At 46.7% G+C, this 12,108-nt stretch overlaps 1 protein-coding gene across 3 annotated transcripts in view; it reads right to left on the reverse strand.

Moving 5' to 3' along the window:
* HNRNPU (heterogeneous nuclear ribonucleoprotein U) overlaps positions 1–5,055 on the reverse strand; it is a 296,525-nt gene extending 291,470 nt beyond the window's left edge. For 2 of the 3 annotated variants that reach the window (XM_073338284.1, XM_073338285.1), the window contains exons 1-3: positions 4,146–5,055; positions 2,988–3,102; positions 2,783–2,856 (exon numbers count right to left, since the gene is read on the reverse strand). In XM_073338284.1, the coding sequence (XP_073194385.1) occupies positions 2,783–2,856; positions 2,988–3,102; positions 4,146–4,857 (901 nt within the window). In that variant the 5' untranslated portion in view covers positions 4,858–5,055. The remainder of the gene's footprint in view (positions 1–2,782; positions 2,857–2,987; positions 3,103–4,145) is intronic. The other variant, XM_073338283.1, reaches the window with a different exon arrangement.
* Positions 5,056–12,108: the final 7,053 nt, after the last annotated feature.

Consider the following 12,108-nt stretch of genomic DNA (forward strand, 5'->3'; position numbering starts at 1 on the left):
CGCCATGGGGGGGGAGGGCAGGGAGGGAGAGAGACACAAACAAAACACCACCCTGGTGCACAGTTGGAACCTCAGTCCCAAAGAGGATGTCAAAACTGAAGCCAGTAACACCATGGAAGCCTCTTGAGGGCAAAAAAAAAGCAGATCTTAAGCCATAACAAACCAATGTAACACAGGGATGCGAGGTGTGGGATGCAGCCCTTGAAGTGCCCAAGAATGTACTAGAAACCACAGCCACGCTGAAATTTAGCGAATATATTATCCTGCCCATGTATAAGACTTGCCTTCCCCACTTCTAATTAGAACAGCACATAAGATTTAAAAGTTAACAGTAACCAGTCTATGCACACACAAAGGAACTGAACTATTTTACATGCTGCATCTTGTGATAATCTTAAAACTAAGAAGTCTCAACAGTACACATATACTTTAGGTCTAAGATTTAAGGTGCTTAGTATTATCAGAATTCTTGGTTTGTATGGAATGACCCTGTCTACTACTACAATGTTTGCAACTGAAATTTATTTTGTACTACTAATAATACTTTCATCCACGGTTCTCAGAACACTTCCGATACCCTCCACACATTATTGCATACAAACCAGAAAGTGAAACTGATTAGAGATAAGCTTGCATAGTTCTGCTTACCTGTTTTATAAAAACATTTACAATTTAAAAGAAAAGTTAACACCCCTTTGTATGGAAGTGTCAGGAATATATAATCTGGATCAATGTTGCCCAGAGGCTGACACAAGTAGAAATATAATGCAATCTAAAAACTGGTGGACTCTAGGAAATACAGGCCACCAATGCACATGTAGTGTTTCCTCACTTCACTGGTCATATTAAGTTGACATCTGTGTAAAATGACTGGACTTCAGTGGCATAACTACTTGTGTTCAAGAAAACTAAGCCACTACTAGTGGTACAAAAAAGCCACAGCTATTATTTAGGCACTCTGAAAGCTCTATCATTAAAAAACAGCTGCTTACGACTAGCAGTTTTCAATTAAGAATGAAATCCTGTCTATCAAGAAACACTACCAAACTGAATTAACTGCTAGCACTTTCCAAAAAAATAAATAAAATTATAAGTTTCATAAACTACACCTAACCCATATTGTCTGTTGAGGTGACCGTGAATCCATTTTCCCAGTTTTAAAAAGTTTCTCCACAAAGAGCAGAAACCTGATAAAATGATGTCAAAATACACAGAGCAAACAAGCTGAAATATGAAACACTTCTATACTTTCAGCTATAGTAATCATAGGCCTGGTCTACACGGGGGGGGGGAGAGGAGATCGATATAAGATATGCAACTTCAGCTATGAGAATAGCGTAGCTGAAGTAGACGTATCTTAGATCGACTTAGAATCACTTACTTTGCATCCTCACGGCACGGGATCGATGGCCGCCGCTCCCCCGTCGACTCCGCTTCCACCTTTCGCCCTGGTGGAGTTCCGGAGTCGACAGAGCAATCGGGGATCGATTTATCGCGTCTAGTGTAGATGCGATAAATCGATCCCTGATAGAGCGATCACTACCCGCAGATCTGGCGGGTAGTGTAGACGTGGCCTTAGCATTACTTGTAAACTACTACTATGTATGCTACTTTTAGACAAGTGTGATCTAAACTGTTCTCCCTTTAATGAAAGTGAAGGATATAATTTGCAGCTGTCTAACAGACTGGATAAAGTTTCTTTTTAAATTGACACGGTAACTATCCATTGGCTCAAGGCACTGTAGAAAATATGGTACTGCTTTACACAGAGACCATTAAATGCTAGTGACATATCATATCTGGAAAAACTAACCCCCCCGCCCCTCCCCCCACACACTTTACCCTTAGGGGCAGCACCAAGGGCTCACAAGTTGGTAATTCTCTCCCCTTTACAAATTTACTACTCTGCATAAGTCAATCACATACATGGTTGGAACTGGACATACTAGTGCTCAACCAATTCTGAGTCTAATGTACAGCTGACATTACAAATGACTGATAGGTAAGACTTTACAGCTGTACAAGGTTTGTACACAAGTAGGTAAGAATTCTCCATGCATACCAACACATTTCTACTTTGCACTGATGACTGACAACCAATCAGAAATTAAGTAATGGTTTGTTCTAACTTAATATCTACGCAAAGACTGATCGTTGCAGAATAGGGCCTAAGCGAACTAAAAAGCAGGGTTACTTCATCACAATATGTACTCTCATCACTTTTTTTAATTAAGGTAAGCTGCCTCTTCCCTCCTAAGTTAGAATGGCTGTACAGTATAACAGAGCCTGTACGTACCATTTCATAATCAAGTTCTCAAAATAAACCAGCCCATTGAGTTTCTTTCCACTTCATTTATACCTTCTCCCAAATTTTGAATCTCATTTGTTAACACCTGTCAGTAATTGGTGAACATTTTGGAAAGGTCTTAGTTACAGATCTGACGTACCCCTTTGCAATATACATCCTGAAACCCCTCCCCCCATTCCCTAGTTCACCAGCAAAACCAGGGATGATATTTTTTTTAAAAAAAAAAAAAGTTTTAAAAAAGCACCATACAGAATAAAACCAAGTAAAGCCTTTCTGTCTCTCTTCATATATCATAAAAAGCAGAAAAATGGCACAAGCCAATTCTGAAGTCCTTCACAGGTCACTTTCACTGATGAGAGTCAACCTGCATGTTCCTACTACAGTTCGGCAAGCTAGTTTTAAAAAATAAGGAGGTGTGTGTGAAGAGGAGGGCAGGGAATTTGTCACTAGAGTCAAAAAAGCAGAAATACTTACAAGTATCAAGACAGACCATTGTGTCATCAAACTGTTCATCTTCCTCTTCAACGGGTGGTTGAGGAGATTTGGCCCTAAAAACCAACGTAATAAATTTCGGTATTTTCCTTAACAGTGGTTTTTACAAAGCGTAATTAATACCTAACTTTTAGTGCTTTTCATTGATAGACCTCTAATATTATTTAGTGGTTTGAAGTTTCTCTACCTGCTATACTTGTTTTCCTCAATGTATTCAAAATATCCCCGGCCATGGTCTTCACGTGGTCTCTTCACACCTCTCTTTTTATCACTAGCTTTTTGTTGTTCTGTTTTAGTATCTCCTACAGAAAGTAATTTAAATGAAAAATATGTTTAAGGTAGGTCCTGTTGAGAAATGCATTTTAATTTGTACAAGTTAGTATTTCCCTAAATGTTAGGTTTCAAATTAAAGTTTAAGAGCACACAACCTAGCTGCCAGAAAATAATACCAGCGTCCTGCATAGAGATCTCTTAACATTATTTTAAAAAAAAATTAAAAAAAAAAAAAGCAGAGTTGTCCTAGCTGCAGCACTAAGCTTCTGACAATGATGTGGTCCGAAAATTATTGAAAATTACTTCATGAATTGTCAGATCTGTAAAAAAAAAAAAAAAAAAGTGGCAAAAATAATATGAGCTCATTTATACTGTCCCTGCACAGAGAAGACACCTGCTGGGTTCAGGGCCCAGGAAAGTTAAGCAGCTAAGAGACCAGTAACTCACTGCATTCAATAGATCATTTACAGCCTCCTTCCCCTCCCCCACCCCGTAGGGCACACTGGAGCTGCGCACAAGGGCACTACGGAACTGCAGCGCCTCCCTTTCCGCCTGGCCCGGCGCAGCTTGGCGGCGGGGGCCGCTCCGCATGGGGCCTGGCCGCAGGGAAGGGGATTCCGCCTCCATTGTACCCAGCGTTCCAAAAGCGCGATCCCGAAGAGCAGCCAGGCCGGAAGCAACGTCACGCCGCGAAGCGTTCGTTTGCACAATACAGCGCGCCCCAGCGGCCCCTCCGGAACCGCCCCTCCCCCACGGCGCGGCAACCCCTTCCCCCTCGACCCCCCGCCGCGCTCGCAGACTGGCGCAACGGTCCCGCGCAACCACCCCACCTGCCCGAGACCCCCGCCCCCAGCACGGGGCCCGGCGCAGCCGCCGCAGGGAGACATGCGGCGGGGATTTGGGGGGAGGGGGGGGCCGCGCGCGAATCCCGCCCCCCCCATCGCCGGCGGGGAAGGGCCCGGATCTCGTGCTAAACTACGAATCCCTCACCCCGGAAACCGCCCCCCCCCGTCCCCCGCGCGCCCGGCCCCTCAGCCCCGGGGAGGCCGCTGCGGCCCGGCCACGCACTCACCCCCGACTGCCTGGGGCCCGGGGCGGCCGCCTCCGCCGCCGCCTTCCGCTTTCTTCTTGTCCTGCTGCTGCTGCGGCTGGTACTTGGCGGGGGCCGCCGGGCCGGCAGGAGCCGTTGCCGGGGGTCCCGAGGCGCCGCTTTTACCGGGCGCCTCCTTGGCGGGCACCCGCTGCTGGGGCTGCAGGAGCGGCGGCGGCTGCGGCTGCTGCTGCGGGGGCTGCTGCTCCCCGTGCCCGTTGGCGTCGCCGGCCGCGGCCTCCTCCTCGTCGGCGAGCTCGTCCTCCCCCTCCTGGAAGCCCTGGTCGTCTCCGTTCTCATCCTCCTCTTCCTCCTCCTCCGAGCCGGCCGCCTCCTCCTCCATCGGGCCGCCCCCGGCCCCCGCCCGCTCGCCGTTCTCCTCGCCCAGCTCCATGGCGTCGCCATCGGCCGCCTCCATCCCCTCCTCGTCGTCGTCCTCGGCGGTGGAGGCCGCGGCCTGGTCGGGGCCTCCCTCCTGGCCGATCTCGGCCGCCTCCCCCTCCATGCTGCCGTTGCCGGGCTCGGCGGCGCTGCTGGCGGGGCCTCCCCCGCCAGCCTCCTCTTGGTCTAGCGCGGCCTGGAGCCGCTCCATGAGATCGGCCTTGAGGCCCTTGTCGGAGAGACGCCGCTTTTTCAGCTCCTCCTTCAGCTCCGACACCTTCAGCTTCTTCACGTTGACGGGCGAGCAGCTCATGGCGGCGGCGCGGTGCCTGGCGGCGCTGGGCTCGGTCGGGCGGCGGCGCTGGGTCGAGGCCCCGGTGGGACGCGGGTGGGTGGGTGGCGCGGCTGGTTCGTGCGGCTGCGGCAGCTGCAGAGCGGACCCGCCTGGCGCCAAATCCTTTCACCGAGCTCGCGAGGGAGAGACGCGCCTCGCGGGGCCGAGCACGCAGCTCTGCCTGCCCCGCCCGCGCACGCAATATACCCCCTCCCTCCCCATTTACCGTAAGTGCCGCCGAGCGCCTCTCCAACCCCACTACCGTAAATACCCGCCCCAGCGCATTCAACCTTGCCAACCCCCAGCTTTTCCAGCGCCACAAAGGGGCAGGTATGAACCCTTCACGGGGCAGCAGGAACCCGACTAGTGCTCTTAGCAAAGAGCTACTGATGTTACTTGTGCCTGTACCACTGGCTGGGTATGACCTTGGGCAAGTCCCTTCCCTGCTCTGTGCCTTGGCCCCCATCTGAAATATACAAAGGTAGGGAAGTATCATCATCCTTAAAGCACCAAGCGCCCTGGCCCCGAAGTGCTATATAAATAGTAGCTATCAGCACTAATTGATAAGGATTATAGACAGGCACAGTGGAAGCGTGGCTGACTAGCTAGTAAACTGCAGCCTACAATCCTGCAGTGTCCATTTAAACCTGACCTGTTGCCTAGCGGGGAAGGGAGGCTGTAGTCTCCCCTTCCAGAAGGGTGAGTTGGAGTATTGTCTCCCTGCCCCAGGAAGCTGTGTTGTCCCTATCTACATCATCCATTAGAATAAAGAAGAAAATATAGAGTTAGTCTGTCGAACTGAAGGCTCCAATCTTGTGAGCTGATCCATGTCCATGAACCTCTGTGCCTGCAGGGATGTCATAGAATCGTAGATGATTAGGGTTGGAAGAGACTCAGCAGGTCATCTAGTCCAACCCCCTGCTCAACCCGCCAACTAAATCATCCGAGCCAGGGCTTTGTCAATCCGGGCCTTAAAAACCTTTAGAATGGTGATTCCACCACCTCCCTAGGTAATGCATTCCAGTGCTTCACTATTTTACTAGGAAGGTGATGTTTCAACCTAGACCTCCCACACTGCGACTTGAGACCATTGCTCCTTGTTCTGTCATTAGCCACCACTGAGAACAGCCGAGCTCCATCCTCTTTGGAATCTCCCTTCAGGTAGTTGAAGGCTGCTATCAAATTCCCCCTCACTCTTCTGCAGACTAAACAAGCCCAGTTCCCTCAGCCTCTCCTCATAAGTCATGTGCCCCAGCCCCCTAATAATTTTCATTGCCCTCTGCTGGACTCTCTCCAATTTGTCCACATTCTTTCTGTAGTGGGGGGGGGGGAAGCTGGACGCAATACTCCAGATGTGGCCTCACCACTGCCAAAGAGAAGGGAATAATCACTTCCCTCGATCCACTGGCAACACTCCTACTAATACAGTCCAATATGCCATTAGCCTTCTTGGCAACAAGGGCACACTGTTGACTCATATCCAGCTTCTCATCCACTGTAATTCCCAGGTCTTTTTCTACAGAACTGCCGCTTAGCCAGTCTGTCCCCAGCCTGTAGCAGTGTATAGGATTCTTCCATCCTAAGTGCAGGACTCTGCACTTGTCCTTGTTGAACCTCATCAGATTTCTTTTGGCCCAATCATCCAATTTGTCTAGGTCACTCTGGACTCTATCCCTACCCTCCGGCGTATCTACTTCTCCCCCCCAGCTGAGTGGGGGGAGAGGTTATTTAGTTAGATTCCCTAAAGGGTCTGCCTGCACATATTGGCTCACAGGATCAGAATCCAAGTGCGGACTCCACAGGCTACACCTATTCAGTATGCAGAGCTCACACAAGCATGCTAGGAGCCAAGCTCCTGGATCTAAGACCTTGTCTACACACAAAAGTAGTACCCCCTTAATCATACCAGCATAGTTATACCAGGTAACCCTTTTTAGTGTGGGCAGTTATACCAATATGAAGGTGCTTAGTTTATAGTTTAGGCCTTGTCTACACGAGAAATGTTATACTGGTACAACTCAGGGCTTGTCTACACTACCGTGTGGGGTCAATCTAAGATATGCAACTTCAGCTACGTGAATAGCATAGCTAAAGTCGACATACTTAGATCTACTTACCGCGGTGTCTTCACTTTGGTAAGTTGACAGCTGACGCTCTCTCGTCAACTCCGTTTGCGCTCCTCATTCTGGTGGAGTACCAGAGTCGACGGGAGTGCGCTCAGCGGTCGATTTATCGCATCTTGACCCCTGCTGGATCGATCTCTGCCTGCCGATCAGACGGGTAGCGTAGACAGGCCCTCAGTCAGTTACTGTTTATTGATACAGTTATGATAGTATAACCCCTAATATGGACACAGTTATACTAGCATAAAAGTGCCTTATACTGGTATAGCAGATTTTCTTTCCTGAACTAGAATAAGCTATATAAGCTTTTATACCAGTGTCAGTGCATCCACTCTAAGGGTGTTGTATAGTTAAAACGGAAGTGGTATAATTAAAGCAGTACAATTTTTGTTTTTATAAAAGCCCTCAGATTACTGCTCTGTCTTCAGATAAATTAAGTCCATCCTGGTGGGAGAGGACTCTGTACCCACCAACCCAGTTGACTCAGTCAAAAGGCCTTGACATCATCCCCCCACAGACACGTTGAGGTGGCAACAGCAAGGGCCGGCTCCTTCACACACACAGTCTATAAAGATGAGAAAAAGATCAGGGCTACCACAACGTTTTACCCTAGTGTTGATGAAGGTTAATATATTTTACATCAATTTAGTAGCTCTAAGTCAATCCTAAAATGGGTGCCTTGTATTAACCTGGACCAGCTAAAGAGAGATAAAAGGCGTTAGCCTGCATCTATACGAGGGGAAAGGTAATTGTTTGGTCAGGGTTAGCCAACAGAGATAATCTAACCTTAATCTTTTCATCTAGACAAACCCAGGTACTCTGCTGAGGTAGTATTGGTGTGACACTACTGTTCTGGGCAAGGTGGTGGTGGGGGTTCAGCATTAACCTATTAAAGTGAATGGGCAGTTCAGACCTTACAGAGGCTATGTCTACACTACAAATTCCTTTAATAGAATTTAAGTCACTCAGGGGATGTGAATAATCCACATCCCTGAGTGACATAAATTATACGGATCTAAATGCTGCTGTAGATAGCGCTATGTTGGCAGGAAAGCAGGAGCTATGTCTTCTCCTGCCAACATAGCTACCGCCTCTCATGGAAGCGGGAGTTATTAAACCGATGACAGAGCTCTCTCCCGTCAGCTTAGAGCGTCTTCACCAGAAGCACTGCAGCGGCGCAGCTGCATCAGTGCAGGTGTGCCACTGTAAAGGATGTCATGTAGACATAGCCAGAGCTATTGTTTCAAATGCCTTCCTGAAGTTTGCAGACAACACTGCATCAGTTTACAGGTCATTTCCCGGGTTCTCTTTGCAACCAAGAATCGTAGAAACTTCTATAAAACGAATTAAGTTCTGATATCACGTGACTCTATTGAGCGGGGCCCTGTAAACTAAAGCCATATTCATGTCCTAATCTGGCTGCCCATTTAAACACACAAATCATAGCTTCCACCAGGACTTTTACTCCGTAGCCTCAGATCCAAGCTTTACATATTGATGGGCTCCTTCTAGCCTAGGCTCTAGATCCTGCCTTAATCCACCCATCAGCACATACTTCTATATTTAAAAGGTACCCTCATTTTGACTTAGGGTATAGTCGTACACTGAAGACAATTGTAAAAAAGCATCTGCATTTCTCAAGATATCTGCTCCCTTTATGTATTCAATCATGTCTGCCAACTTTAGTCACACTTTCTTACTGCTCTACACTCGTGTAACCCTGGAGAATCAAAACAGCTAAGAGCTTTCATGCCCATCAAAAGATTTACTTACCCCACAATTTTTAAAATTACGTGTCTAAAGTTAGGATCCTAAAGTAATATTTAGACACACAAAGTCTAGTTTTACACAGATGCTTAACACATGCAGCACCCATTGGGAGGTGGGTTGCTCAGCACCTCTGATCATTGAGCCACTTTTACTTAGCCCTGGTCTACACCTAAAACTTAGATCAATATGGCTACATTACTTAGGGTTGTGAAAAATTCTGACCTAAATCCCCGTATAGACACCACTAGCTACTGCCTCTTGGAGTGCTGGATTAACTATAGTGGGGAGGAAAACCCTTCCAACACTGTATCCACACTATGTCACTACAGCAACTGTAGCTGTGCTGTTGTAGTGTAGACAAGCCCTAAGTTTGGGCCAGTAATAAATGCAGGGTCAATTATGCCTTCAGTTACACCTGTGCAAAACGATGTTCAATAGATTTTCACAGGTGTAGCTGAGGGCAGGTTTTGGTCTACAGCACCTTCATTACTGGTGATTATGTCTGAGGAGAGAACCCAGTTTCATTTTCAAATCCCAGGTGATTGTGTCATTGGCAGTTAGAAAAGTTTTTTCCTGTAGAAACTGAAAAAATTGATATGAAATAATTGAGACAGACAGAGCCCCATGTAGCTTTTTTTGTACTTTTAAGAGTAGAACCATACTGATGCGAGATACATTATTGCCATACAGTCATTTTGTTAAATCAAGACAATGTTTTTCCAAACCAAGAGACTCACTAGTCCTGAGTCCTGTAAATGTTTTAGAACTTTAGCCCTTTTTTGGGGTGGAAGGAGGGGGCACTATAGCCCTATTTTAAAAACAAAAAGTGTAATTAATGGGGAATATGCTTTCCTCATCCTTCTCTTCTGCAGCTCAGGCAGCTGAAAGGACTTTACTCAAGTTTTCACCATCTCCAGTTTCTGGCTGCCAAACACAGAGGTTTTCCTTATCCAAACCATTCACCTTTGGAAGATTATGAACCTCTGAAAATAGGGAGTTCTAGTAGAAACTGTTTTGCAACCATAAAACTTACAAAGTTACTCAGATAACATAACTGATATAAAAACGCAGCATCAGTGCTACTCACAAATCTCTGTATTCTAGACCTTATGTCCCATACCCTTCTGTTGCATGATATAAGACACTGCTGTGTATTTAAACTGAAAGGTGACAACCATCATACTCCAATTTCTTTCTGTGTCTATTATCCCCTCTACTTATTCTGTATTCATTTTTAAGGTTAGTTTATTTTTTCCTTCCCAGACACCCCTCCAAAAGGTACTTTTCGAGTCTTTTTAAAACTTATTTCACTCCCTCCTACAGTTTAACTGCTGCCTACTCCCATTTGATATTGCTATGTACACATTTATTCCTTTAGTCATTATTTCATTTGTCAATTTTCACTTTTCCTCATCTCCTTTACACTAAACTCCCTTGGTCTCTTCAAATTCCTCTCTCCCATTGACCGTGGGCCTTAGTTTCCATTGCTATCTGTCCTCCATGTTCCTGGAAGGTCTCTTTTCCCCCCACCCAGCAAGAAACATGGATATGGAAGGAGTAGCAGGACATATCCAGTAGCTCTCACACCCTCATGTACTGTTTGTTAAGCAGTTCTTGCTTAGAGACCCCAATCAATCATTCAATAGACTAACAAGTTTTAGACTGGACCCTAAGTGAATGGAAGCTATGCTGTCTGCTCAGCACCCTGTCCCACACACAGCCTGGATTAGACAGATCCACGTTTATGTATGTCACTCTGCCAGGCACATGGCAGGGGTCATAGGTGTCCAGTAGCAATTCAATCCCCTTCTTACATCTTCCATACAGTCAGACAACAGGGGCACTTATCTATTTGGATGGCTACCATTTCTTAGTTCTGCTCTCTCCCATCTACCCCACTCCCACCCGCTATTCTCACCTTTACCCTCCTTCCTACTGAGGCATTCAGTGATCACAGAGCTATGGACTCTGACACCGGTCCACTTCTTTCAGTGTCTGAGTTCTAACTGATCAGCATTGTTATAACGTGAGCCTCTGCAGAACATCATAACTGGTTCCAACTGGCTCTTGTCAGAGCATTTTAAAAGTATAGTTCCCCACACCTATTACCCTAGTTTCCTATTCTATCTTTGTACCCTTCCCGCCCTCCCCCTTGTCCTAAATTGTCTAATTTCAACTGCCTCCAAATATTGATAACAACTTTCCCTTTAAAAGGAAAAATATTGTCCCCAAAACATCCCGCTTGCTTTTAGAATAGCAGGAATCTCCTTCCTCCCCCCTTAGTATAATTGTGTGGTTTCTGTTATGGGTGTAACCTACTTTCCCTGTATTTAAGTACAGGCCACATTTTCCCCGTAACTCAGAGCCTCTGACATGAGACCGATCAAATTATGACCAAGAAAAGTTTGCCAGTTTTTCTTCAAGTAATCTAGGCCTGGTATGGTCAGGAGAACGAGATCCAAATCCACCCATCAGAGGGACCCAAGTTTCTCCTTTATGCAGGAGGGCTCTGCTCTTCCAACTTCTGTAGCTTTTCAGGAATTAAGTGTCTCCCTTCAAAGCCCTCAGTTGTCCATGCTTCTGCCAGCCTCTACACTGTGTCTTTAGTGTTTCCTGTGCAAGCAGCATCAGCCAGCATTATGTAGCTCTCTGCCTCCAGGTGGCCAAAAGAGCTGCAGTGAAGCTGTACAGGAAAGAACTTTATTGCTTAAAAAAGGAACGTTCCTTCAGGAATGCTCCTGACAGTGGCAGGTGCAGGGTATTGACTAGCTGGAACCAGCAGTTGGGCTGCAGAATAGAAGAGTCTGGTTAGAAGCCAGGAAAATGCAGAAGCCCCATGCAGTATTAGGGCCTTATATTTGTTCAGAGGACCTGGAGCCAGATTTTCACTGGTGCCGAGTAATAACAACTCCCATTGATTTCAAGTGGAGCTAAGGGGGGCTTGGTAATCGTGAAAATCAATCCCCTGGCTTTAATTTGGCACCAGTCTTCCCATTGCCATCACTTCCCTTTTTGTACTTCAACAGTTTCCAGTAGGGCTCAAGATGCACCAATCCCTTCTCAGGGCCCCATGTCACTTGGCTTTTGTCACAGTGGACTAAAATGAAGCTCTGGATCTGATTTTTCAGCTATTCCACCCAGCTCATTTTTGATATATTTGTGTGTGGAATGGCTGCAGAAGTTATTAATGCTTCATGTTGGGAGAACCATGTCCTCTTTATACAAGTCAGAGTCACCATCACTCATGGCATCCTGTCAGAGGGCCATCAGGACATCACCGGCATCAGCTGGTCGTCTGCCACTATAGAGACAGGAATGTTTCCATTGTGAAATAATC

Source organism: Lepidochelys kempii, chromosome 3 (assembly GCF_965140265.1).
Source record: "Lepidochelys kempii isolate rLepKem1 chromosome 3, rLepKem1.hap2, whole genome shotgun sequence".
NCBI lineage: Eukaryota > Metazoa > Chordata > Testudines > Cheloniidae > Lepidochelys > Lepidochelys kempii.